Source organism: Dunckerocampus dactyliophorus, chromosome 10, assembly GCF_027744805.1.
Source record: "Dunckerocampus dactyliophorus isolate RoL2022-P2 chromosome 10, RoL_Ddac_1.1, whole genome shotgun sequence".
Taxonomy (NCBI): domain Eukaryota; kingdom Metazoa; phylum Chordata; class Actinopteri; order Syngnathiformes; family Syngnathidae; genus Dunckerocampus; species Dunckerocampus dactyliophorus.
In genome coordinates, this window is record NC_072828.1 from 5,250,001 (window position 1) to 5,276,132 (window position 26,132).

Consider the following 26,132-nt stretch of genomic DNA (forward strand, 5'->3'; position numbering starts at 1 on the left):
GTTGTATCATCCAGCTAAAACCTAGCTTTCAAAGCTTTACCGGAGGCTTTCTCTGCCCAGCCTCTGTTGGTCTCATTAGCTCTAAGGCTGCCTCTTGGTCCCATGAGCAGTGTCACAGTGCCCTCTACTGGTCAAGCATGTACAGTAGCAGTATACGTACTGATTCCTAAGCACTACAAGGCAAAGTAAAATAAAATATAAACCAGTCGGCTTGTGTTCGTATCGGCGAGTGTTCGCTAGTCGGGTGTTCGTAAGTTGGGGACCTAGCGTACTGTAGATATATATTAACACAGCCATTAATTGTCTAAATAACTGGCAACAAGTGACTAGCAAGCCAATAGTGTCTTGCCTGGAGTCAAGCGGCACTGGGGGAGCTGTGGTTCATTGAGGGGAGAGATGAATTCCAACATGTACTGTGACATTGTGCAGCAGTGCATCATCCCCTCCCTGGGGTAGCTGGACAATTGTATGACAATAGTAGAGAAAGTCAAGTTGGATTTCCTGTACTTTAGAGTAGTCAGTGTACAGCATGCATAGCACTATCCACTGAAAATGAGTCAACACACAGCCTTTATTGTGTAAAATATCTGGCACCACAAGTGAGTAGCCAGGTCATGGTGTTTTAGTACGGTCTGAGAGCTGCATGAGTGCTGCCAGCAGTGAGGCGCTGCGGTTCAGCAGCATGTACTGTGACATTGCAGATGCCGCATAGCAGTTTATGACCATATGGTCAAGGGTCAAGGTACTGTAGAAAGTCAACTTTAGAGTAGTCAGTGTACAGTTTGTATAGCAGTATGGATTTACTATCTGCTGAAAATGAGTCATTTTCAGTGTATAGTACGTTTATACTGTACTGCTATGTAAGCTGTACACTGGCTACTGCAAAGTTTATCCAAGTTTACTTTCTGCCGTACACTGAGGTTTTTCCACCTGGCTCCTCCTCCAGGCTGCTGGAGTACCTCCAAGCCATGAGGAACTACTTCCTGCTGGAGGCCGGAGACACCATGTACGACTTCTACACGGCCATCTTTGACAAGGTGCAGGAGAAGGAGAGCTGGCAGCAGCCGTCCTTCCTCAACGTGCAGCTGCAGGAGGCCGTGGGACAGCGCTGTCCGGAGGACAGTAGCAGGTACCGCATCTCTGTCTGGTGAATGGCGGGACACTTGAAATAAGCCTGTTTTCCTCCTTTGTAAGATTGTCCATCTTCTTGGAGGCAATGGACCCAGCCCGGAAAAAACATCCCGTCAATAATCTAGAAGTGCTGACCCTCAGTTACAAGGTAAACACTGTCAGTGTACTTTTGACTTAATGCCACCGAGGACATTTCTAAGTCTGTGTAGTTAGTTTGAAGGATTGTTTTCACTAGATTGGAAATTTTTAAACATTTTGTTACATTTCTCAGTGAATCATGCATGGATCGTAATGGCAACATTTAGGAATATGCAAGCGGTGGTTTTCAGTGTTTCCCACAGGACTGCAATCTATTTGTGGCGGTGATCGCATGTGCATTTTTATGGAAGACAAGAGTGAGCAAATAAACCCCAAGAGCAAAACAAATACAGCGGAACCTTGGTTACAGGCCATTTTTTGTATATCAAATTAATCCGATGCAGACACCCACAAATATGAACAAAAATACATTTTATAGAGAGCGAGCAGTTGTACATGCAGAAAACAATGCAAAATAGTTCTAAAATGAGGGATGTACTTCCTGTGCATCCTGCTGAGATTGAATTCAATAGTGTTTCTCACCTTCTGCATCAAATTACTGCCACTCGCAAATTTCTTTGGGCCCGTGGCAGGTTATTTAGCAGTCAAACTTCATTAAAATGCTGTAGGCTGCCTTGTGTGGGCACTTTATTTCGGGGAACGACACAGTCAGGGGCAAACGGACTAGTTGGTTACATGCAAACTGAGGCGAAATTTTAGTGAATATTGTAGAGGAAAAAAATGAATCCTGTGGAAACTGGGTGTACAAAAACCGAGGTTTGACTGTATGTTTAGAATTTTTTTTTTATGGGGGACGGCGGCCACCGCAGCACACGCTACTCGTTGAGAAGAGCGGTATGTGCTTTCATGTTAGACCAGAAAAAGTTGCTTTTTTGAAAAAGAGGCTTAAGAGGGTTCTGAATACTTGCTGAATATAGCGACAAAGTTGAAAGTAGCAACACTGATCCCTCCTGCTATGTCTTCTTATTCTCTGGCAGAACAGGAGCCTCTTTTGTAAAGGTTGCTGGCTGCACACAAAAAAGTTTTTAGACATGGGAATCAGCAACACCCGATGGTGACACCACGTAATAACGCTCACATTCACATAAAAACCACAGATAAACTATAAAATACCACAGGTTGCATTAGTCAAAAATATATGTAGTTATAAATCGCAGTGGACGAGTGGCATCTAGTGGTTTATCCAGGATGGAGCAACCTTGTCTTTTAGGAGTGTTAGGAGTGCTGCTCCTGACATTAAATTCACAAGAGAAGAAGACGAAGCCAGAGGGAGGGGGCAATGTTTACACCAACAAGGAGACTAACTAAAGCTACAACAAGCTGAAATAAGTCAATTTGGGTACAGTAAAACCTTACCTCTTTAATTAATGTCAGAATATTCTGGAAGGAGATGCTTTTAATAGACGACTTGACTCCTGGTCGCATCTCGGTGTGTAGAAACGTATCAAACAGCCATATTTTAATACCCAAAGTTGTATTGACAAATGAATGAAAATAGCCTGAAAATCACACATGTGTATTTAGTCAGTATTTAGTCAGACGCAGCAGCTACCAACTCCAAGCTAGACATAATTAGTGTCTTCATTAAACAACACTGTTGTCTAAAATAGCTCATTTTTCAATCCACACAGGTGTTGTATCATTATAGTTGCACATTACTTACAGACACAGTCTGAGAGGCAGAAGGGCATTAGAAAGTATTCCGTAACAAAAAGCATCAGATATGCTCTGTATCATTCAATTTGTGTGCCTGTCACACATTCCACTCACTGAATTATTGCGGCCACTAGGTGTCGCCAAAACACACCACCTCCCTTTAAGGTAAATTATATTTACTGTGTGTGTGTATAAAACGGCTTCCGTGTACAAGTGTGCGCCTCATGGTTAGATGGATCTGATTTTTTTTCTTGCGTATGTAGATTCTGAAGTTTGAGGCTGGAATCCAGGCACCATTTGATAAAAAAGAGGCCTCAGGTGGCGTGTTAAGAAGCAGTGTTATGATGCTATATACTGTACGGAGTTGGAATGTCCAACTATAATGTGTTTATGAGAGAGGGTCAACAGGTAGCGCAAAATGGGGATAGCATTGACTCTCTCTCTCCTTCACAGGTTCCTTGGCCTGTCGATATTGTGATCAGCTCCGAGTGCCAGAAGATTTACAATCAGGTGTTCCTGCTCCTGCTGCAGATCAAGTGGGCCAAGTACAGTTTGGACACGCTTCGATTCAGCGGTAGGAGTGCTTTGAAATACACTGCGGCTGCGTGCAGCCTGCTGGATGGCGTTCAACTTGCCGTGATGTTAAATTCTCAGATTTTATGGACTGCACTAAGAAACTGGAGGGGGCGCCGGCTGACGGCATGAAGGCCAAGGAGCCGGTGAAGCAGCAGATTCATCGCATGTGTTTACTGAGGGTCAAACTCATGCACTTTGTCAACAGCCTTCACAACTACATCATGACCAGGGTGAGACTTTAGTAATGATGTGGAATGCATGAGAAAGTGCAAAGGAATTTACTTTTGTAGACCACGTACCCAGCGGAGGAGACTGTGTGGGAAATTTGTGAAACTTGATTGTTTATGGTTTTAATACAAAAAAAAAAAACAAACCACAAGCAAGTATAGCAGTTTCATGTCATGTTTGTCTTTCTTCTGTCTGAGGTCAGATCCTGCACAGCACAGGCCTGGAGTTCCAGCACCAAGTGCAGGAGGCCAAGGACCTGGACCAGCTGATCAAGATCCATTACAGATATTTGGCAACCATTCACGACCGCTGCTTACTGAGGGAGAAGGTAAACAAGCCTGACTTCATGCCGCTGCGGGACTTTAAGGACGTCATTCATGCGTCTTCTTCCTTTGCCAGGTCAGCTTTGTCAAGGAAGCCATCATGAAGGTGCTCAATCTGGTCCTCATCTTCTCGGACCGATGGCAAGCCGGATTTGGAGCCTGGAAGTAAGAGCATGTAGTGTAGGAAAGAACATGGAAAAAGTATCATGTCTTTAACCACAATGTGATGTGTGTGTTTTACGTAGGATTGAATCCATTGACAAAATGGAGTCTGATTTCAAAAACTGCCACATGTTCCTGGTGACCATCCTCAATAAGGCCGTGTGCCGAGGCTCCTTCCCTCACCGTAAGCAAACCGTCAAAACTTTGTTGGAATCAGACTGGAGATGGGAGTGATTTGTTGTTTTTCTGTGCACAGTGGAGTCCCTCGCCCTCTCGCTGATGGCGGGCTTTGAGCAGTGCTGACAGGCATCGGCTTGGACGCCAGCGGACTTTTTTCCATGCCGTTGTCCTCTAAGCTCGCCACTTAGAGCTCTACGAGTCAACAGACTGTACATATATTTGCTGTAAATGTCTTTTTACCAGCTGTCTTGCTCATAATGTGGTACACGTAAAGCTCAATACAGTATTGAAGTCATTTTTAAAAGGCATGAGCACTCTTTTCCATACATTCATTGATTTAAGGCCACAAATAAATACATTTGGCACTACCTGTTTGCCCTCGCTCATAAACACATTATAACGCACCTGGTCTGCCAGAGAATAAGAGGATGAGTTTTGTCACTTTGGATACCCCTGCACTAGGGGCCATTTTTGCATCTACAAGGGATCTAAGCATTTTGGTTCAGCAATAACATTTTTTGGCATATGCACTGAGGGAAGTAAAATATTATCAACATGATAACAAGCATATAACAGTTTTTACTGCTTTTTTTGCACTAAATGACCATATCTGGAATGCAATCAAAATGTAAATATATATGCATTAAACGATATTATAGTCATTTATAGATTTATTTCATAGGCACAGCTACAGATAAAAAAAAACAAAGGTTTTTCATGTCAGCCGATGTAAAGAATAAAAAAACTAAACGTTTTACTGTTCTACTCCAGCCCTGTAGGTGGCGGTAATGTACATTACTAATGAGGTCATACTATAAATGTTGGTATTTAATCCCAAGTGCTGTAAATACGGGAATGGTATTGCCGATAACGATACTTTTTACTGGGACATTTTCATACAGTATTGATATTTGGATCCATCCGCCCACCTCGGAAATGGAGGGCCAACTACTGGTTGTGGTATGTCACTGCCACAGTTGACCACAATGTAAAACTAGCTTGCTAAATCACAAACAAAAAACTGAGAGTAACAACTCCTGTCAGAATGTGTTTGTTCTGATTTTATTTATTTATTCCATAATTTTGGCACTACTGAGCCCCCATAGTAGTGGTGTACATTCCTTTTAGCTTCACCACCTTGGTTGAGCCTGGCGGGGGGAGGCTCCAGTCTGTGGCTGCCTCACTCGGCTTAGTTTCCTGTCAGAGCCCGGACAGGAACTCCCTGCTCCGCCCATGGTAATAACACCAAGCCAGGAAAGACTCCTCAAGCTGACGATTGAAGGAAAGGAAAAAAACGCCAAACTAAAACTTCACAGACTGCCTGGAGGACTCAACAGCGCCCGGCTAAATGGCGCACTTGTCGGCCTAGTCGACTCACTTCTCCCCGCGAAGAGCCATCAAGTGTCGGGTGAGTTGGGAGTGATTGGATGGCAAAGTTTAAGCTAGCAAACTTTGGGTGTAGTCTTCCCTAGCGTCGCCTGGGTGGAAGCGTCACCGCAAAACATGGACAGACTTACTTGAAAAGTTAATCTGCGTGTGTGGTTTTATATTATGACCCCAGAAGTTGATTTAAGTCATTTTTTTTCGTGGCTCGTAAGGCCCCGCTGTGAGCAAATGTGAGGCCGCAGCTAGGAGCAGAGGGGGAGCCTAACCGCAGCGACATGTTTCCCATGAGACACTTCAAAGTCCATTTCCAATATGGTTATATTTAGATGAATGATAAAAGTCTATTATGTATGCTTTTTTGTGTTTGTGTGCGTATTAACTCCATACTATGGAGATGTTTGCTCACCTGTCCGTGAACAAGGCAGAAAATCTGTTTCACCTGAGTTGGTGTTGCATTCATGGGACTGTCCCTCTCGTTTATCTTCATATAGTTTGCTGTGTTTACGTGCATGATGTTGCGGAAAAAAATAAGAGTTTAAATATCCCTTATGGTTCCTTAAAAAAAAAAAACAAGTTTATGTAGGCTAATATGAAGTCGTTTGTGTGTATAGCAAGGAAGGAAGTGGGATAGTTTAGTGTGAAGACGCGGTGGGCGAACCACATTATTATCTGTTCTTTTTGCGGCTAAATCACCTCTTTGATTTGGTCTTGAGCAAAACAAAACGAATCATTGCATGAATGGGCGTAGAAGCATATTTTAAAACGAATGCATGTATACTCTTTGATCCAGCGATCAAAGCGAGGTTTCTACGCATGCGCCAGTCTCCAGGGAGGCTAATGGTGCTGTCGTTACACAATCGGTACCGGAAACGCGATCGGTTCTGCGCATGCGCGAGACCTTCACTTCCTCCTCTCAACTTTTTTACTAAAGCGTCATGTGCTGTGGTAGTTATTTTTTAAATGTATGAACGTAAATGGTCAATAACCATACTTCATATATGTAATATATTGGGTGGTGATTTTATTAGTGACTCTTATTAAGACTTATGCTACGTACAGACTTACGCAGAGCACATAGACGTAACGCAGACGTGAACATTATATCCGGTTACGTATAATATACATGAACAAATACAATAAAACAACACATAAAATGCAGCAATATTTGAATGTAAACAACCATAAGCAGAGTGCAATGATGGATTCATCTAGAGTTTTTTTTACTAAACGGAGAAATACCAGCCATCCAAACATATCTTGCTAGCAAATGCTTTTTATTTTTCCAGTGGTGAAAAAAACTTTAAATCGTTTATGGAACCAAGAAAAGAGGAAGGAGAAGAAGAGAAGCCAGTTGCAGGGGAGCTGTTTACACCAACAAGGAGGCAAATTAAAGCTACAGGAGATGAAATAAGTTTTTTAAAAATGTATATGGATGAAATAAAAAACTATTGTTTAATAAGTGTCAGAACTAGTGATGGAAATTCCGGCTCTTTTGGGTCTGTACACTAAAAAGAGCCGGCTCTTTCGGCTCCCAAGTGGCTCCTCAGATTTTGTTGTGGTCTTGAATTAATTTACTACCAAATTATGTGTATTTTGTAAAAAGAGTTATTAATGTAAAGAATACACCTTACCAAATGTTTATTATTTAAATGGATTTATTCAAATTCTCAATGAACAGCTACAAAAAATATAATGTAACATACAAGACCCACCTCAATAGACAAGGTCAAATCTCAGCATACATATTTCTAACTATTTATAATCAAACAACACAACATCAACAAAACGCTACACAACAAAACATAAATTAAAAAGTGCAAAACAAAAAGAAAAAGCAGCATTCAAGTAACAGTTGTCTTTACTGAAGATTGGCATTCAAAGACTCCTCCTCTGTGTGCTGTGCGTGTTTAATCCCGTCCCTATGGCGTCACACTTTAACGGAAAAAAACACGAGAAAAAAAACGAGCCGATTCGTTCACGACCGACACATCACTCGTCAGAACACTCCAGAAGAAGATAGACAGCTTCTGCCAGTGACGCCTATTAGCGCGTAGCATTGTCTTCCTTTACTCATATCGCTAAATGAGCTGAAAATGACCACAATCGCCCCCTAGTGTTTGGGAGGCACACAGCATTGAAAATGAGAGAAAGTGCGTGGAAACTTAGGCTTTCTAGATAAAAGCGTGAAAACTTGAAGAGACCCCACTATTTTGGGAATCATGCTTGAAACCGTACTGACTGGGTGCCGTGGCGCTAAAAGAGTACCGAAAGCCCAGTTTCTATTCCCCCTTGTTGTTCTGAGCGGCTCTTGAGGATAAAACGGAAAACACAGACTGCATTTTACAGTAAGTCGCGCTTTGTCTCAATCGAGGGAATTCCTTTCATTGCAATCAGGTCAGGAAATTTGTCAGGTGGTGTTTACACTGCTATGTTCGCTCTGCGTTAAAACAAGGGCATTGCCCTGCGACTAGTATCATTTGCAAGATTTAGCCATTCGTTTTCTGTAGGGCTTGTCTTCATTAGGGTCATGTGGGAGCTGGTGTCTATCCCAGTTAACATTTAGGATGAGAGGCGGGGTCGCTGCCAATCAATCACAGGACACATACAGGTGCAGCATGTACAAATAAACAGTCACACTCACATTCACACTAATGGACAATTTACAGTCTACAGTGAACATAACACGCATGTTAGGTGCGCTAACCACTAGGCCACCGTGGCACCACTGTCGTATTCATTGACAGTGTTTGCCATGCATTTATTTGTGGCAGTCTGCTACAGCATAATTGCAGATACTGATACAATTCCGATACCGGAGTTCTCTTTGCTTTGGCCACTGCAAAAGAATATCAGAAAATGTAGCTAGAAGAACATCAGCAAATATAGCCGTCTCCACACAAAATCCCCCCCCCCCCATTACTGTTATTTTGATACGAGGCTGCAATAAACTCAACTACAGGCAAGTATGACATTGTAGCGACCTGGAAATTTTGTCATGTACATGTCCGACAATCTTGTGTGGCCGTGAACACATCAAGCGGAGCGTGTGTATGAAGACAGCTAAATTTGCTGATACTCTTTGGCTACGGTTGCTGATAATCTTCTTGCTAACTTTGTAGATACCCTTTTGGCTACGTTTGCTGATATTTTTCCTGCAAAGTTTGCAGATACTCTTTTGGCTCTGTGTTGATTGTTTTGGCTATGTTTGGTATTGCAAAGTTTGTGGATACTCTTTTGGCTATGTTTGCAGATACAGGTATTATTTGGAAATATGCTTGCTGATACTATTTTAGCTATGTTCGCTCATTCTCTTTTTAGCTGCAATATTCTTCCTGCTAAGTTCACAGATAACTTCTTAGGCTATATTTGCTGATATTGTTTTATCTATGTTTGCTGATACGCTGTTGGCTACGTTTGTTGATAGTATTCTTACATTTGCTGATACTTTTTTGCATAGTTTTTTGGCTACATTCGCTGATATTTTTTGGCTATATTCACTAAAAAAGAACTTAAAAGAAGAGACAGAAGACAGTTGATTTGTATAATATATTATATATTTGTATAATATATATATTTTGTAACATATTTGTTTTGCGTTTCATGTTTTTTTGTTTCCCACTGCGTCCATAAAAATGACATGTACATGCGGCATGGCTAATTAGGCAGCTTATTATAACCCGTTGCCACAGGTAGATTAAAGTCCTGTGAGATTTACCAGTATTTTAATTCATTGGGGTAGTTTGCTTGCTGACTGAGGCGTCTGGTGAGTTTAGATGCATTTTAATTGCACCTGAACGCATCACTGTGCTTCTCAACACGTGTGTGATGTCACAAAGAGATGCAATGAATTTGACTTGGTGGAGCTATTAAACAGTTGGTGCTGCGTGCGTGGCACTGCCGTTGCGCCTTCGTCACCCACCTTTAGGCCGTCGTAAGTAAGCCTCTTACAGTGTGCTGCGCGACAACCTGGCAGGAGCCAATGCTCGTCTCTTTTTATCGGAGGAGACACTTTGAGACACCGCAGTCTGAAGAGGAACCAGGTTATATCCTCTTTTTTTTTTCTTTATGAAACCAGTAGTTGTGCTGCAATAACCTGCCTTTGTGTTTCTCTCTTGTCAAATTCCAGATAGACACCTTGAAAGTAACGCTTATTCATTTTCAAATCTTTGCTTTGCATCGCGTGCTTACAGCATATTGATCTGACGATTTGCTGTGGTTTGCAGGTTGGATTGGGGAAAAAGACCTTTGCAGAACTACAAATCACCTGAAATGTTCTTTCTTTTATATGTGTGGCAATCGCTTTGTTTGGGTTTGATATTGATTACAAATATCGCCCCCTTAGGAAATAATGTAGAGAAATCATCTGTTCCAGGGTCAAACTGTTGCTTTCTTAACGCCTTTATTGAACTACTGTATACAGGCAATGTTGTAAGAGTGAAAAAGAATCCCTGTTTGATAAAAACAAAATTTGCACTTGAGGGCATGTGTCAGATAGAATGTGTGTGTGTGTGTGTGTGTGGGGGGGGGGGGGGGGGGGGTGCATTTGCAAAAACTGAGTAAAAAACATTTAAAAAGTGGTACAAATAAAGAGCGAGGTAGCGCCAAATCTATTTGTGAAGGTCTGTTTGTACAAGCTTGCGCTTGTAACATAACTTAACGTTACTCTAAACCCGAGGTTCCCAAAGTGGGGTTCGCCAATTGTCATTTGGTTTTCATTGGAATCATTGGGATGATTCTTTTGTGTTTAATCTTGAAGGTTTAATTTATATTGGTGTTCCAATCCCCGCATGGTGAACACCTGTCAATGTACAGTATGTGCGTGTCAGGATGAGAGAAGGGAGATTCCCATGAAAATGCGGCTTTATCACTGCTTGTATGTGTTTTTGTCCTTTGGATACTGCTTTGGCATCTTTGTTCAACTTCCCCTTTCAATTTGGTATCAAATTAATATGCAGATTGAAATCATAGCGATTGCAAGTGACAAAAGTGAAGCTCAAGTTCAACCCATTCAAAGGGAAGGATCCCAACATCTGGCTTAAATAAAAGATAGGTAGAACAAATACTTAGATACTACATTCATCTCCAAGAGAAATTCACATCTTATTAATTTATCAGTGCTCATGTAAAGCTTTTATCAAAATTTGACCATTAACAATACACATTTTTGAACCAGAATTACTTGCTATAAAACGTTGACGTTGAAGTTACCATTCCGGACAACATTTATCAATCTAACGTAGTTAGAAAAGGTAATCAATCGATTGTATCGATACTAGGAAATAAAACATCGGATTAAAGCACGGCAGGCTTTATATGGATGTGTGTGTTGTTGTTTTTTTTTAGCACTTTTAATGATAGACGTTAACATTACTCATGTAAGAGTTTGGTTTGGCATAAGTTGATTAGTCATGCCTGTTGAGTGGGGCGCGCTGATGACGTCATGTAAAGGCCTTTTGTCCTGTAAAGAGTGACTCGAGACGCCCTACACCTTGGACGTTACACTTGATTCAGCCTGCCTGTGACGTCATCGCCAAGTGTTATACTGGATTTATACTTATATAATATAAGTATATATACTTTATATTATATAGTGTTTGACCACATTGAATCACATCCATTCAAACTCATGGATCTGAGCTTCAGGACAGTATAAATGGTATGTAGGATATAAATTCACTTAAATATCTATCTGCAGATGAAATTTCTTTAAAATCTGATGGTGCGAAATATGTTATTTTTTCCCCAGAATTACTGCCTACATGCAATTTGTAGTGTGGCGTGGAAACCAATACAGCACGCTGCTGCACTGCGATATGAAATGTGCTCTACGTCTATGTCTTTAGTACTGAAGTGAATGAGATACCAAATTAAAGTTCAAGTCATAGTTTCATCAGATTGAATTAATCACAGACTTGATTTAACTCACCCTGATGTGGTGGTTGCACTTGATTCAAATAAAATGTGAATGCATTTGCCATTAATTGTTGTTTACTTGTTTGTTTATATCCATAAATAATTTCTACCTGATTCCCTTACCAAAAAACAACGTGAATCTAGGAAACTTCACCTGCACTGTCCAGTATTCAAGTCCTTCTTTTACAGCCACACTGGTTGAATTTTTGCCTAAAAAGTTGCTGGATCGATTTAAAGTTACTGAATCGTTTAGGATCGTATCGCTCTAAATCAGGGGTGGCCGTTACGTCAATCGCGAGCTACCGGTAGATCACCAAGGTAGTTTGGGTCGATCGCGTAAACGTCACTTTGTAGTTGTCATATGACATCAGTCAGCTGACATTAAGCTCCCCTCCTGATTCGCGCTTGCTCCCCCGCAGCGTTTCAAACTACACACAAAGATGCAACTTTCATCTTTATTATTGTGATTATGGATGAACTAACTCAGCGGTAAGATGTCTATATCTACAACAAAAGTTATCTCATTCGCTTCTTAAAACTATTATTTCATGATGAAATTAATAATGTGCCAATTAGTGAAACCTTTACAATATGTTGCCTTGACTTGGGCTGCATTGTCTTTTGCATCATCATTTTCAATTCTTGTATATGGGTAATGTTTGATAGCAAATGCTAACTGGATGTAATACATGAACTGTGTGCCCTAATGAACGTTGCATAGCTAATTTGACTGACATATTAACAGTACTCTGGTTATGTACACAACTATTTAGGAGTTATGTGGAATTATCTTTATTTCCATATTGAAGTGAATTATGATAGCAACTACTTTGATGACCTGTAAACTTTGACAATGTGAACATGAAATACTAATCATTAATATTTACAATAGAATTTTCTTTGTTGTGTTAATTTTCTTTGTTGTGTTTAAAAAAAAAAAAAAAAAAAAAAAGGAAAGGGAGAAAAAAAAAAAAAAAGCTTTGTTCTTATTTATTTATTTATTTATTTAGTATTGTCATCATTATTATCATTATTATGAATGTTCTCTCTTTTTTGGGGGGGAGGGTTATCTCACCGTTATCTATTATGTGTTATCCTGACTATCACTGAAAACATGACATGGAATCCAGGAAGTGAACTACATGTACTGTACTAGATGTAGAATGGATGGGGGGTAGGATTAAATAAGCTTTGCTTCTTCCTACTCCTTTTGGACATGTGGAACTGTCAAAAAATGATTCATGAGATGTATTCCATTGTAACCTTCATGTTCAAATAAACTAAACCAAACCAAAACCAAACCGAATTTCAGAGTTTACTGGTTACATTTTGTATATGTTATATGTTTTATAGAAAGATGTAGATCATTTTGACTTGTACTTGCATACTGAGAAAGTGCGTGCACTCCTGATATAAATGTATAACGTACATAAATACCTACTCATATTTTTTTAAAAATAAATATAGTAACTATCTATACTTTCTATATTTATAGTAGTAGGTAAATCTTTGGGACTTGGTCATTTTAAAAGTAGCTCGCCGGCTAAAAAAGTGTGAGCACCCCTGGTCTAAATGAACCAATATCGTCCTTGAATCATATCAGCAACCACGAATGGTGATACGAATCGAATCATTATTAAAACAAATCATTACACCCCTGGTATTTAGTATAGTTGTGTGCAAGTTTGCCAGTTAGATTTTAAATATGTATGTTTTATAGTAAGAAATAGATCATGTCGACTTGTAACTTGCATGTGTGTGCACCCCTGATACACATGTACAATGTACATATATACTCATAAATACTGTATAGTGTATATATACAGTATATATTTTCTCTAAAATATAAACTCTAAATGTTAAACTTTCAACTCAAAACTAAACTCTATAAACTACATTCTAAACTAAACACTCAACACTCAACTCTTAACTCTAAACTCTAAAAGTAAAACTGTAAAGTAATACAAACATCCCCTGCTGTACTTTAAGCTGTTTAGCCTTCTCACCATAATCGGTACCGTTAGAGCAAGGCTGGTTGAAAAACATGGCCGCCATCAAGCAGTAGGTGTGTATAGGGGCAGTAACTGCTCATTGTCTAATGATTCTTATGAAAGGTGAAAGGTATTATGGTTTTGGTTCTATGATGACTGAAAATGATTCTAAAGTCTGCTTGAATTTTTTTTTTGCGTTCCTGGCAGAATGACGTCCACCGTCACCTTAGAGGATGCTCTGTCCAACGTGGACCTGCTGGAGGAGCTGCCGCTGCCGGACCAGCAGCCGTGCATCGAGCCCCTCCCCTCCTCAGTCATGTACCAGGTTGGCGCCGAATTGAAGTGGAAAAACGATGAACCGTCTTGTTGCGTCTTGTGTCTCACCGTCTTGTCTCACAATCCTCTCGCAGCCCAATTTCAACACCAACTTTGAGGACCGCAACGCCTTCGTCACGGGCATCGCCAGATACATCGAGCAGGCCACCGTCCACTCCAGCATGGTGAAGTAGCTCTTTTTAATACAACGTCCTAAGGTGGAACACTTTAATCTGGGATGCTGGTTGATTTCTTTTGGGTTTAGAATCAGTTGTCTCCATAGTAAACCATGCAAATAGAAATCATCTGTTCCAGGGTCAAACTGTGGCCATCACACATTGCATGAATGGAAGTGCAGAGGGAGGAGTTGCGGCACATAATTGCTTCATCCTACGGTTGCGCAATTCTGCAAAAAAAATTTAATTATGCGTTTGTTGCTTAAAAAAAGAGCCTTTTTCTGGGACAATTTTTGCATGTGGGGGTGGTGGTTGTTTTTCTGGCGACACCTAGTGGCCGCAATAGTTCATTGAGTTGAATTTGTGCCGCAGTTAGGCACACAAATTGAATGATACAGACCGGACACTCCTTGTTACAGCATACTTTCTAATGCGCTTCTGCCTTGGAGACGATGTGTCTTTAAGTAAAGTGTAACTATAATGTCATGGTACCTGTGTGGATTGGGAAATGAAAAAGTAAGTAAATTGTAAATCTCCTGGCACTCGGAGCTGATCAGGATGTCGACAGGCCACGGAACCTGTGAAGGAGAGGAGTCAATGCAGTTCCCATTAGAGGCCGACCAATATGTGGTTTTTGGGGGCCATTCAGATATCGATATTGGGGGCTGAAAAAAATACATTGGCCAATATATGAAATAAGAGCATTGATATTACAGGTTATATACTGTACATCAACATAAATTGTTATAATACCCAAAATCCGTTTCAACACAAAGAAGCAGTAACTAACGTAACGCCTCCACACCTTATTCTTCCACTCTGCCTTGAGTGCATTTTGGTCATTAGCCTAGAATTTGATACTATAGTTGAGCTTTTTAACATAAAAACAAGTGGCTGTATTGGGCTAAAAGTGATCATACATAGGCTAATGTGAGGTCTTTTTCAACTAATGCATTCTGTATTTATGTATTATTATGTATTTATGTATTATTATTCACAAAAACTAGCTATTGAAAATTAGTATTTGCAAACAGCTGAAAAACAAATGCTGAAGCATACATTAAAAAGTGGAAAAAAAGAATGGACTACAAACAAAATAAGAAATAATCAAAACATGCGTCACATTAGTAGACTTAATACAAGAGAGTAAATGTTTTATGTTACAATGTAGCTGCTTTCAAAACATGCAGTGTATCAAATGACAACTTTTTTTTTCAATTTTCAAAATGATTTGCATGTAGACATTAACTTGTGAATGCATGAGCCCCTGGAAATCCTGCATGGAAGTATGAAGTGAAGTGAGACACTGTGTATAGCTGCATCAGTTTCCATAAATGTGTTTATCTGCCATGATGTGCAGCTTGCTTGCAGCCGAAGCTGCTGCGCGAGGCTACTCTGTGACCGGCTGTGAGTGTGAGTGATCGTGCTGCAGCTGCCACTGCTCGTTGGGGAAAGAAACCGCAGAGTGGCAGAAGAGAGTCGCCAAACACAACACTAGTCGTTTCTAACAAAGACAAAGTCGCTGGGTATCGGAATCAGAAAAGGCTCCACCTTTGCTACCTCAAAAGGCACGAATACAACTCCAAAGATGTGCACCTCCAAAAAATGCTGCTCATTAGGACTGACTGTTGTAACGCAGCCCCTCTCCCCTCAACCACCATCGCTTCACTCGCCCACGACACTGAGCCAACAAGCCAAATAGATTTGTAGTTTGCTCATAGAGCCGACGCCACAAGGCCGACCCCAACGAAGATCCACAAAAGTAGGGGTGCCCAAAGTACGGCCCGGGGGCCATCTGCAGACCGTGGCTAATTTATCATTGCATCACTGCAGAAAGAAAATAAAATAAAAAAACAGCAAAAATGGTAAAACTAGAGCAAAAGGCACAATGAGAAAAAGCTGAAATGTTGATAGAAGCTGAGCTTCACTTGCAATTCTAGCGCAATCGCCACTGATCTGCATATATCTTTATTTCACATTAAAATGCTGTGTGTCTGTGTAGGCTCTCAGTCGTACAGGAGTTGTCCATCGAGGGAAAGGCTTCTTGAGACGTCATCTGTACTTCTGTGAAGAAGGTGTCGGACGTTTCGCTCCTCATCCGAAGAGCTTCGTCAGCGAACTAATAAGTGCTGGTAGCCTAGGCCTTAAATACAGTAAGAGTGGGCGGAATTGGTGTGCCAACACCCTCCTCCTATTGGTTCCTTACACTAAGACTGGGCGGAGTAGTGGTATAATCCTCTCCTGCCAATAGAAGGAAGGTGAGTGCTACCAGCACTTATTAGTTCGCTGACGAAGCTCTTCGGATGAGGAGCGAAACGTCCGACACCTTCTTCACAGAAGTACAGATGACGTCTCAAGAAGCCTTTCCCTCGATTAAAATGCTGTATAATAATCTTAGATAATGGTGGACATGGATATTAACAATTGCATTTATGTTTATCTCACAGAGTTGCAACGTATACGACCTTTATGTAGTGTTATATTGTTTTACAAAGTCACAGCTTACCATGCATGCCGTTTCTTTTCGCGTTCGTCTCCACCTACAGTGGACTGAGTGAGAGAGAGTGGCAGAGCAAGAGTGCTGCTGTCTGTGTGAGGGGGACGGGCAAGGTACTCAGGCAGGGAGAAGACAGCAGAGAGAGACACATGCAGGGAGCGACACTCTCGGCTAAGCAAAAAAAAAAAGTTAATATATATCAGTTAAATATTCACCAATATCAATTAACCTGTGAAATGTCACAATCGGCCCGCTGGTATACTGTATCGGTCGGGCTCTTGTTCCCATTTTGCTCCACAGACCTCAAATCCTGAATCACCATTGCACACCTTCACAGATAGGCACAATTTGGACCTCCTCAAACAGATTTGGCGCTACCTGTTGCCCCTCACTCATAAACACTTTATAGTGGGACTGGGAATGGAGCTTGTTCCAACTCGGTACAGTAGATGGCAGTGTAATTCTGCATCTTACCACGCCTCTTACACACCTGGGGCCTCATTTCTAAAACATGGATTGTGCATGGATTCCTGCCTCAACCTTCAGAATCTACATACGCAAGAAAAAAATTCTGATCTATCAAACCATGAGGCGCACACTTGTATAATTTAGCTTAATGTGCTGCCTTTAAATGAAAGTGGGGGTGGTAGTTGATTTTTTTGGCGACACCTGGTGGTTGTATTGAGGTAATTGAGGTGAATTTGTGACGCAGTTATTTACACTAATTGAATGATACAGAGCCTACCTAATGCTTTTTGTGATTGACTACTTTCTAATGCACCTCTGCCTTGGAAACTATGTGTCTGTAAGTAATGTGCAACTATAACGATGTGAAATGTGCTGTTTTAGAGGGCATTGTTGTTTTAATGATGACACTGTCTAGCTTGGCGATTGTAGCTGCTGCGTCAGCCACTGTCTAACTAAATACACATGTAGGATTTTCAGTCTTATTTGAATTCGTTTGTGAATGCAAAAATGAAGTTTTGGTCTTAAACTACGGCTGTTTGATACACACCCGGGTGCATCCAGTTGTCATGTCACATATTAGAAGTGATTTCTTCCAGAACATTCTCACATTGATGACGTTTTTATTGTATGCACATACTTAAAAGTGTGACTTATTTCAGCTTCTGTAGCTTTAGCTTGTCTCCTTGGTGGTGTAAACTTTACCCCCTCCCTTTGGCTTCATTTTATACTCTTGTAAATTTAATGTTTTAGAAAAACAGCCATGGGGGCTGCAATTTGGTTTGTATTTATTAGTAATTCATTAGTTTGCTTCTTTTTGAATCCCGCTTCTCTCTCACAATTGTGGTCAGGGTCTCGCCTGTCCCACAGTAGCATTCTGTCCCGTCTGGTGGCCCACATGGTCCAGAGAGCTGGGCCCCCGAGGACAAATGGACCTGGGCATCTTTGGCAGGCCGAGAAAGCCTTTGTGTCAAGTCAGTAGGTAGGGGTTTGGTGGTGTGGGGGTTGTAATTGCATGCTTTCAGAATAAAAAAAAAAAAAAACTTCCTTTGTTTGAAGGCAGCACTGACCCCCCTTTTACATTTCTCCCCGACACCTACTGGGAGTAAATGACTCACGCATGCCTTCAGCTTTTTCAGGAGGAGTCCAAACACAAAGTCAAAGCTGTCAAGCAGATATAAAGAGGTAAAATCTACGTGTTGCATACAAGGTCTAAAAATGGTCCTTAAAAAATAACACAATAAGAGACAAAAATAGGACTTGTACTTGTGTGTCTAGCTGTTAATGTGTTCCGTTGGCGCGGACAGGAAGTGACGTCGAGACCTCAGATTGGAGTTTTAGTTTGGCGTGGGTTACGGACGCCAAAGTAGCTCGTGTTCGGGATTATTGCGCCTGTTATGAAATCATTCAAACCACGTCTGGTGCTTGTGTGTCTCACCCAACATTACAGTAACATTACTGACACCTAGTGACCAGTGTCGAATACTACATATAATCATTACAACTTTGAATTCATCTTCTGAATGCCTTATAACCATCCATCCTTCCATTTTCTGCTTATCCTAATTAGGGTCACGGGGGTATGCTGGAGCCTATCCCAGCTGACATTGGGTGAGAGGTGGGGTACACCCTGAACTGGTTGCCAGCCAATGGCAGGGCACATATAGACAAACAATCATTCACACTCACATTCATACCTATGGACAATTTAGAGTCTCTCAATTAACCTAACATGCATGGAATGTGGGAGGAGGGAAACCCACGCACGTACGGGGAGAACATGCATGTACATGCCATGTAAAATGTGCTTATTTATTGATTAATAATAGGCCGTATTCAGCCACAAAACAGCATGATTTATTCATTTATTTTTGAAAACCTGTGAAAGAGCGAATCCACAAAATCGGAAGCATGAAGTGGTGAGGGATGACTGTGTTGCTCTTAACCAAGAAAGTTAATGTACAGATATGTTCTCTAAACATACAGTATTTTTGGCAGTGTGCACCCACCACAACAAAATAGATTGCACTCTTGTGAGGAAACACTGGATTTACCTTTCATTTTTGTTAGGGATGCTCCAATCAGGATTTTATGCTGCCGATTCCCATACCGATTATCAGTGAGTGAGATCGTCCGATACCGATCACATGGCAGGGCTGTACAGTGCAAGCATTTCACTCGCATAAAAAGGGAGCAGCACCCTTGCGATTACGCATGTTAACCCTTACATTCACATTTTGCTCTTCAAAAAAGTCCATACATAGTTCATCAAAATACTGCAGAGTAAAATTTTCACACATCTGTATATAAATCGACAACTTTTCTTTTTTCACATCGGCAGGCTACAAAACACAAAACTCTCGTGATGACGCGTGCTGACTTCTCAGCCGCACAAGCTGCACTCACTGACGTAGATAATTATCAGTTGGATACTGGAGCTTTGCGGGAAAGTTGACGGACGTGTCCGGTGAAAAATGAAGATTGAACCAAGGAGGGAGAGGCAATTGGTGACAAATATGAGAGAAAATGTGAAATCTGGGACAACAGACAGTGTCGAGCTCGAGACAACAGGTAGCGTTAGCACTACTGTTACCGACAGTGCTAGCAAAGTTGGCAACTTTAAATCAGATCGTCTCAAACTCTTGCCTTGGCTAGAGTTTGAGAAACAACCTCATGTTCTGTCAATATTGCAGATAAGGCTAGAAGCAGACAGGTATAAAAAAAAAAAAAAAAAAAGAAAAGACTTCCTAACAAAAAAAACACTCCAAGCGGCACATCACCTGCAGAGACAGCTGTCTCTGTCATGTCACTAGAGACAGCTGTCGCCATCATGTAAGTAATTACATGATGCGACAACACAAACCATCTTCGACGGTGACCGCTACCCTGGATAGGCAGGTGATGATTCCCGAGGTGGAGATGAGGCGGCAGCTCAAGATTAAAATGAACATCGCCTACTTGTACACATTCCACAATGAAGTTACATTGCTTGGTTTACAAATGTCACTATATTTATTAATGCAAGGTATTATTAGTAATTCCGGGTCAAAATGTGTGTCTTGCTTTGTCACATTTTGATAAAGTTTGACATGAGCGCTGCTAAATAGATAAGTAATCATACTGCATATCTTTTATTCCAGTCTGATGTTGGCATCTTTCCGTTTGAATGACTTGAATTTGAGCACCATTTTTTTTTTTTGTCCACTGATGGCTATGGTTTAAGTCTGCATATTAATTTAATTCCAAATTGCAGGGGAAATTGTAACAATCATGATAAAGCAGTGTCCGAACTACATACAACCAACAATAAAGCCTCTTTTTCAGGGAAATGCCCACTCATAGTGACAGGTTTTCACCGCTGCTGCGAGGATTGGAACATGAATATAAATGAAATCCAAGATGAAACACTCCTAATGCACAAAATCAAACTTCATCAAACTTCTGTTCATACTGTATGATGCACACAGAGCAATGAGCAACTTCATGCTCTGTCTCCTTTCTGCTCCGTTCGGCTTGCACACTCGTAAATGTGAGTGTTAGCCCCTAACTGTTTTTCATTTTTATTCATGTACCCCCTATTACAATTGGTGTACCTCTGGGGGTACGCGTACCCCACTTTGGGAACCTAAGGCTTAGTACATGTGTGTACAGCACATAGTATGCCAGACTATGTATGATACATTAATATTTGTGGACCGCAGTCCCAGGGAGATGTAGGCTTTATGATGGCACTGTGTTCATATGTATGAGTGCACATGTGTGTTACTGTGAGTTTGAGTGTTAATAATAAAATTGTGTTATTTAAGAAATTTCACATTGCTCTTAATTTTTTTCTGTGCTCCTACATTTTTACATTTAGGAGCACCTGTGCTTCTAGTGAAAAGGCTAAGCTTTACAGCCCTGCATGGATTAACTGTATATTTTTCTATTTATTTATGTTGAGTGCTGTTGGCATCGATTGACGAAGCCTGTGTCTGTTGCTTAAAAAAAAAAAAAAAAAAATCCTGCTCCTACCAGGTAGAGCCTTTAGTTATCAGGCTCCTCTGTTATGGAACCATTTCCCTGACTCAATCCGGGGGTCAGACACCCTCTCTCTGTTTAAAAGTAAACTCAAAACCCAACATTTTGCTAAAGCATATAGAGCAGTTAGAACGGACCCCTGATATGCTGATATGTATCAGAGACGCCTCTATGTTCCTTGGACTAAGATAAAGACTCCCCTGTTTTCTTGCTTGCTCAACCATCTATCTATCCCTCTACTCTATTTTTGATCTCAACCCAACCGGTTGAGACAGACTGCTGCCCCACAGAGCCTGGGTTCTGTCCAAGGTTTCTTCCCCAGGGGGAGTTTTTCCTTGCCTCCATCGCCCAGTGCTTGCTCATGTGGGGTGTCAGTTGGTTCTCTGTTTTCTTTTGTGAGCGTGACCTTGATGTGGAAAGTGTCAGGAGGTAACTGTTCTTGTTATTTGGCCAGGGCCGCCCTTAGACAACTGGCATTTAGGTAATTATTAAAAATAAACTTTTCAAACGATTTTTGTTCAATTAGACACAAACCTGAGTTCAATTTGATGCATGTTTTGAAGCACCACGACAATAATTTATTTTTTTAATTCAAGATAGCAAAATTAACAGATTAAAATAAAAGAAATATCTGTAACTCTTTACAATAAGGTACACAAAATGACAGTAGTTAATGAGGAGCGAACCTACCTAACCCAAACCACTTCTCATTAGTTCTTCATTAGTTCCTCAATAACTACTGTACTCATTAGTTCCTCATTAGTTCTTCATCAGTTCCTCAGCAACTACAGTAAATTGATGTGCCTTAGTCATTAGTTCCTCAGTAACTACTGCATTTTTGTGTTGATTGTTGATTCTCGAGGCAATATGGGACAAAGCGCGTCCCTTGTCAGCTCAATACGGGTGTTGGCAACCTTAGGTGACGCAGCACATGTGGGGTTTGCCGCCACATGGCAGTCAGTTTTTGTGGTCGCCTCTGAAAGGTATTTATAGGCATGTGCTGATCACGTTTTTTTTTAAATGGAAATCGTCCAATATTGTACGGTGGCCGCTTGATCAAAGCATCCCTAATTTTTGTCCTTTCTGGTCTTAGAATGAAATGCTGGAGGAGGGGCAGGAGTACGCAGTCATGCTCTACACCTGGAGGAGCTGCTCACGTGCAATACCCCAGGTAACCACTATTCCTACTGGCTTCCTACTGGCTTCCTTGCACAACAGTCACTCCCCTCTCAGCCTCTGTGCTTTCCTGCCGCAGGTGAAATGCAACGAGCAGCCCAACAGGGTGGAGATCTACGAGAAGACAGTGGAGGTGCTGGAGCCTGAAGTCACCAAGCTAATGAACTTCATGTACTTCCAGGTACGCGCAGCACCGATGCCTGCGTCCAACCCAAACCACAAAAGTCTCATCTGGATTTTTTTTTTCAGCGCACCGCAATCGACCGCTTCTGCGGCGAGGTCCGCCGTCTTTGTCACACGGAGCGGCGGAAGGACTTTGTGTCTGAGGCGTACCTGCTCACCCTGGGGAAGTTCATCAACATGTTTGCAGTCCTCGACGAACTGAAGAACATGAAGTGTAGCGTCAAGAACGACCATTCTGCTTACAAGCGGTGCGCACACACCTACAAGAAATGGAACTACGTTTTAGTGATGTTTGTGGCGCCCCCTAAGGGTTGGGATCAAATTAGTTGTTTTAGTCCCTCCCGCCAATGCCTCTGCTTTGCTTAATGGAGGCACTAGTTTGACAGTCCCCTAAAGCAGTGGTCCCCAACCTTTTTTGACCCACGGACCGGCTTGTGTTCCCACAAATGTCACGCGGACCGGGGGGGGGGGGGTGTTTGCTTGCTTGCTTCGTACATTATAGCGATCTAATTGATCTTATTTATTATGTATTGTGTAAAACTAAGACATGAATAACATCAGATTAAAAGCACAAAATGAATGGCGACCCACCATCCACCAGTTGAAGCTCCAGACCAGTTTTTCCAGAAAGATTATTATATCGCTGTTTGATGTGTGTGGTCTAGCATGAATTCACTTGAGGCAAATGTGCACATTAGCACTCAATAAGTCATCCAAACTTACCTTTATGCATTCCCACATAGTATCAGCATTTGACATCAAATATGGTAAAAATACAGTAGTAGTCTATCTGTGCAGCATGAGATAAAGGTAGCACATGCACAATGGACATGCGTCAAGTGAGACGGATGTAACAGAGAGAATCCGGCCACTTTTCAAAATAAAACATAAAAAATTAAATAATGGAAATTATTTTTTCTTTCTGTGCGGCCCGGTATCAAATGACCGGGCCGCGGCCCGAGGTTTGGTGACCACTGCCCTAAAGGTGTGTACCAGATTGGGCAAAATACACAAATTATGGGGTTTAATAAAGGCAAAACCATGTGGTCTATTTGTCATAAAAAATAATAGCACATGCAACACACTATAACTATAAACGAACATACGTTGTTCGGACTCATCATCATGCTAACTGTTACTATGTTAGCATTTTCATGGGTATAAACTTAGACACTTGACCCTGTCATGTTAGATGTTACCATTTTAACTGTTAGCATGCTAGCATTAGCATGTTAGCAAGTATAAAGTTATTTAGCGCTATCATGCTGGATGTTGGCATGCAAACAGCACGTGACTTTATGTTAAAGCATTCAGTCTCAGCCCTTTTCAAAAGAAAACCCCTTCAGTACCATTTTACACGATTTTAATCTTTAAAGGCACACAGAATATTGTGTTCTATGGCTATATAAACATGGAACCCACCCAAAGAAAGATTAGACTCCCGTCTTTCATCAGAGAAAAAAGAAAAGTTAGTTTCTACCGTGTTGCGTTTTTTTAGTCATCATCAGTAGAACATAGGTACGTTTCAGGAAAATATCAGTTCAGACAACCAGCTTTTGTGAAAAGATACATTTCAAGCATATCTTTCACTTTGACACAAATATTTTTTGCTTTTGTGACAGCTCAAACATCTAAACAACTATACCACAACACAAAAAGGGCTTGTTTTACATTCAAATCATTTATTTACAAATATGATACCATGAACTACTGTATTTACAATATTCACATTTGGAACTGAACTATGTGTGTGCAGTACTTCCGGTGGTGGCGACTGGCACAATAATCCCTAACACGGGCTGTTGTAGCAGCAATATCCCACCCAAACTAAAACTCAACTCTGAGCTTAATATCTTCTGTATTTGCTTAATTCGGTTGCTTAACAAAGCAAACAAACACTAGGTGGCAGTATATGATGACAATCCAGGTCCTCTTCTCTGCTTCCACACTGCTCAAATCAAAGGTCTGGTTAATTCAGTGGGATTTTATTTTGAATTGAGACTAAATCTTCATCTCTTCTTGCCGTCTTCCAGTGCTGCTCAGTTCCTCCGAAAAATGTCCGAGCCCTCATCCATCCAGGAGTCTCAGAACCTGTCCATGTTCCTGGCAAACCACAACAAAATCACTCAGGTCACTTCCCAAATGCATCTCGCTGGCCTCTTATGCTAACACAGGGGTGTCCCAACTTTTTCCAGTGAGGTGCCACAGAGTGAAAAATGAAACTTTGGTATTTTGAAAAGCAACACATGTAGATATGCTAAGCAGTTATATATTTCAAGAAAAAACTGCATCTCAGCTTTGTGATGAAAAAGCCTGTTACTGGTAGTATCAACTTGACTTTTTGCTCTTTTTGTCCCTATTTTGTGTACAATTTTTTCTCTGAATATTTTTACTTTATTGTCATAAAATTAGATCTGTTTTTTCCATTTCTCCTGTTGTTGTTTTTTATTTTCATATCTAACAATTTCAACTATCTTCTTATATCTTCTTGTAAATATGAGTGTCCCTGTAATATTTTGACATTTTCCCCAACTTAATTTTTTGTTTCTCTGTTTTTTTCTTTAATATAGCATCTCCCTGTAACTAAAATTAACCTAAGAGGGTAATTGGAGACTATAAATTTCCAATAGGTATGAATGTGAGTGTGAATGATTGTCTATATGTGCCCTAGTACCCCCCAAGGTGTACCCCGCCTCTCGCCCAAAGACAGCTGGGATAGGCTCCAGCATACCCCCGCGACCCTAGTGAGTACAAGTGGCGTAAAGGATGGATGAATGGAAGGGTGGGCTACTAAAATGATATTTTCCCTCGTATGACGAGAGTGTTTTTGTAAAATTGCACCTTTTTTGTTGTTAGAATGCAACTTTTTTTTCTTAATATTTAGACTTTATTCTAGTATTTCCATTTCTGCTGTTTTTTTTTTATTTTTACATTTTTTTTTAATGAATTTTCTTCTTTTCCCCCAACTTAATTTTCCAAAAATTACAACTTGTGAGTGTTTATTTCTTATTTTTTCTCATAATATTACAATGTTATTCTCGTGTAATTACTAATTTCTCTCGTTAGAATGTGACTTTTTCTCTTGATTATTTGACTTTATTCTCATAAGTTTTCCATTTATGCTGTTTTCCCCCCCCCAACTATTTTAACTTTCTTCTTATAAATTTTATTCTGGTAATATTATGACTTTATTCCCGTATTATTTGGACTTTATCCCCATAATAATATAGCTTTTTCCCCAACTTTATTTTCCCCAAAAAATGACAACTTTTTTGGTTTTATTTCTCATACTATTACAGCTTTGAAAAATAATGTCTATTTTCTTTAATATTTCAAATTTATGCAACTAAAATGTTATTTTTCCTCATATTACACTGTTATTCCCCTAAAATTACGACTTTCTCTAGCAGGTTTTTTTTTCATAATATTTAGATTTTACTGTATTTATGTCAAATTACTGCTGATTTTTCCATTTTTGCTGTTTTTAGTTTTCTTGTCAAATTACTATATTTTTAGAATGTGCCACGGGCCAACAACGTTTGTGTCGCGGGACACAAACGTCCCCCGGGCTGCACTTTGGACACCCCTGTGCTAACATACGAGATCATTAACGTGGCGGAGCCTCGTGTTATGAATGATTGTTGTCCCCACACAG

At 40.7% G+C, this 26,132-nt stretch overlaps 2 protein-coding genes across 3 annotated transcripts in view; both read left to right on the forward strand.

Moving 5' to 3' along the window:
* tubgcp5 (tubulin, gamma complex associated protein 5) overlaps positions 1-4,916 on the forward strand; it is a 22,258-nt gene extending 17,342 nt beyond the window's left edge. Inside the window, exons 16-23 of the mRNA XM_054790967.1 lie at positions 947-1,129; positions 1,195-1,279; positions 3,340-3,460; positions 3,541-3,692; positions 3,893-4,018; positions 4,090-4,178; positions 4,259-4,359; positions 4,432-4,916. Of these exons, the coding sequence (XP_054646942.1) occupies positions 947-1,129; positions 1,195-1,279; positions 3,340-3,460; positions 3,541-3,692; positions 3,893-4,018; positions 4,090-4,178; positions 4,259-4,359; positions 4,432-4,478 (904 nt within the window). The 3' untranslated portion in view covers positions 4,479-4,916. The remainder of the gene's footprint in view (positions 1-946; positions 1,130-1,194; positions 1,280-3,339; positions 3,461-3,540; positions 3,693-3,892; positions 4,019-4,089; positions 4,179-4,258; positions 4,360-4,431) is intronic.
* A 378-nt stretch (positions 4,917-5,294) lies between these two features.
* cyfip1 (cytoplasmic FMR1 interacting protein 1) overlaps positions 5,295-26,132 on the forward strand; it is a 55,033-nt gene continuing 34,195 nt past the window's right edge. Inside the window, exons 1-7 of one of the 2 annotated variants that reach the window (XM_054788850.1) lie at positions 5,295-5,763; positions 13,853-13,970; positions 14,056-14,145; positions 22,212-22,289; positions 22,374-22,475; positions 22,544-22,725; positions 24,511-24,607. In XM_054788850.1, coding sequence (XP_054644825.1) covers positions 13,854-13,970; positions 14,056-14,145; positions 22,212-22,289; positions 22,374-22,475; positions 22,544-22,725; positions 24,511-24,607 — 666 coding nt within the window. In that variant the 5' untranslated portion in view covers positions 5,295-5,763; position 13,853. Of the gene's footprint in view, positions 5,764-9,687; positions 9,782-13,852; positions 13,971-14,055; positions 14,146-22,211; positions 22,290-22,373; positions 22,476-22,543; positions 22,726-24,510; positions 24,608-26,132 lie in introns of those variants that run through there. The other variant, XM_054788851.1, reaches the window with a different exon arrangement.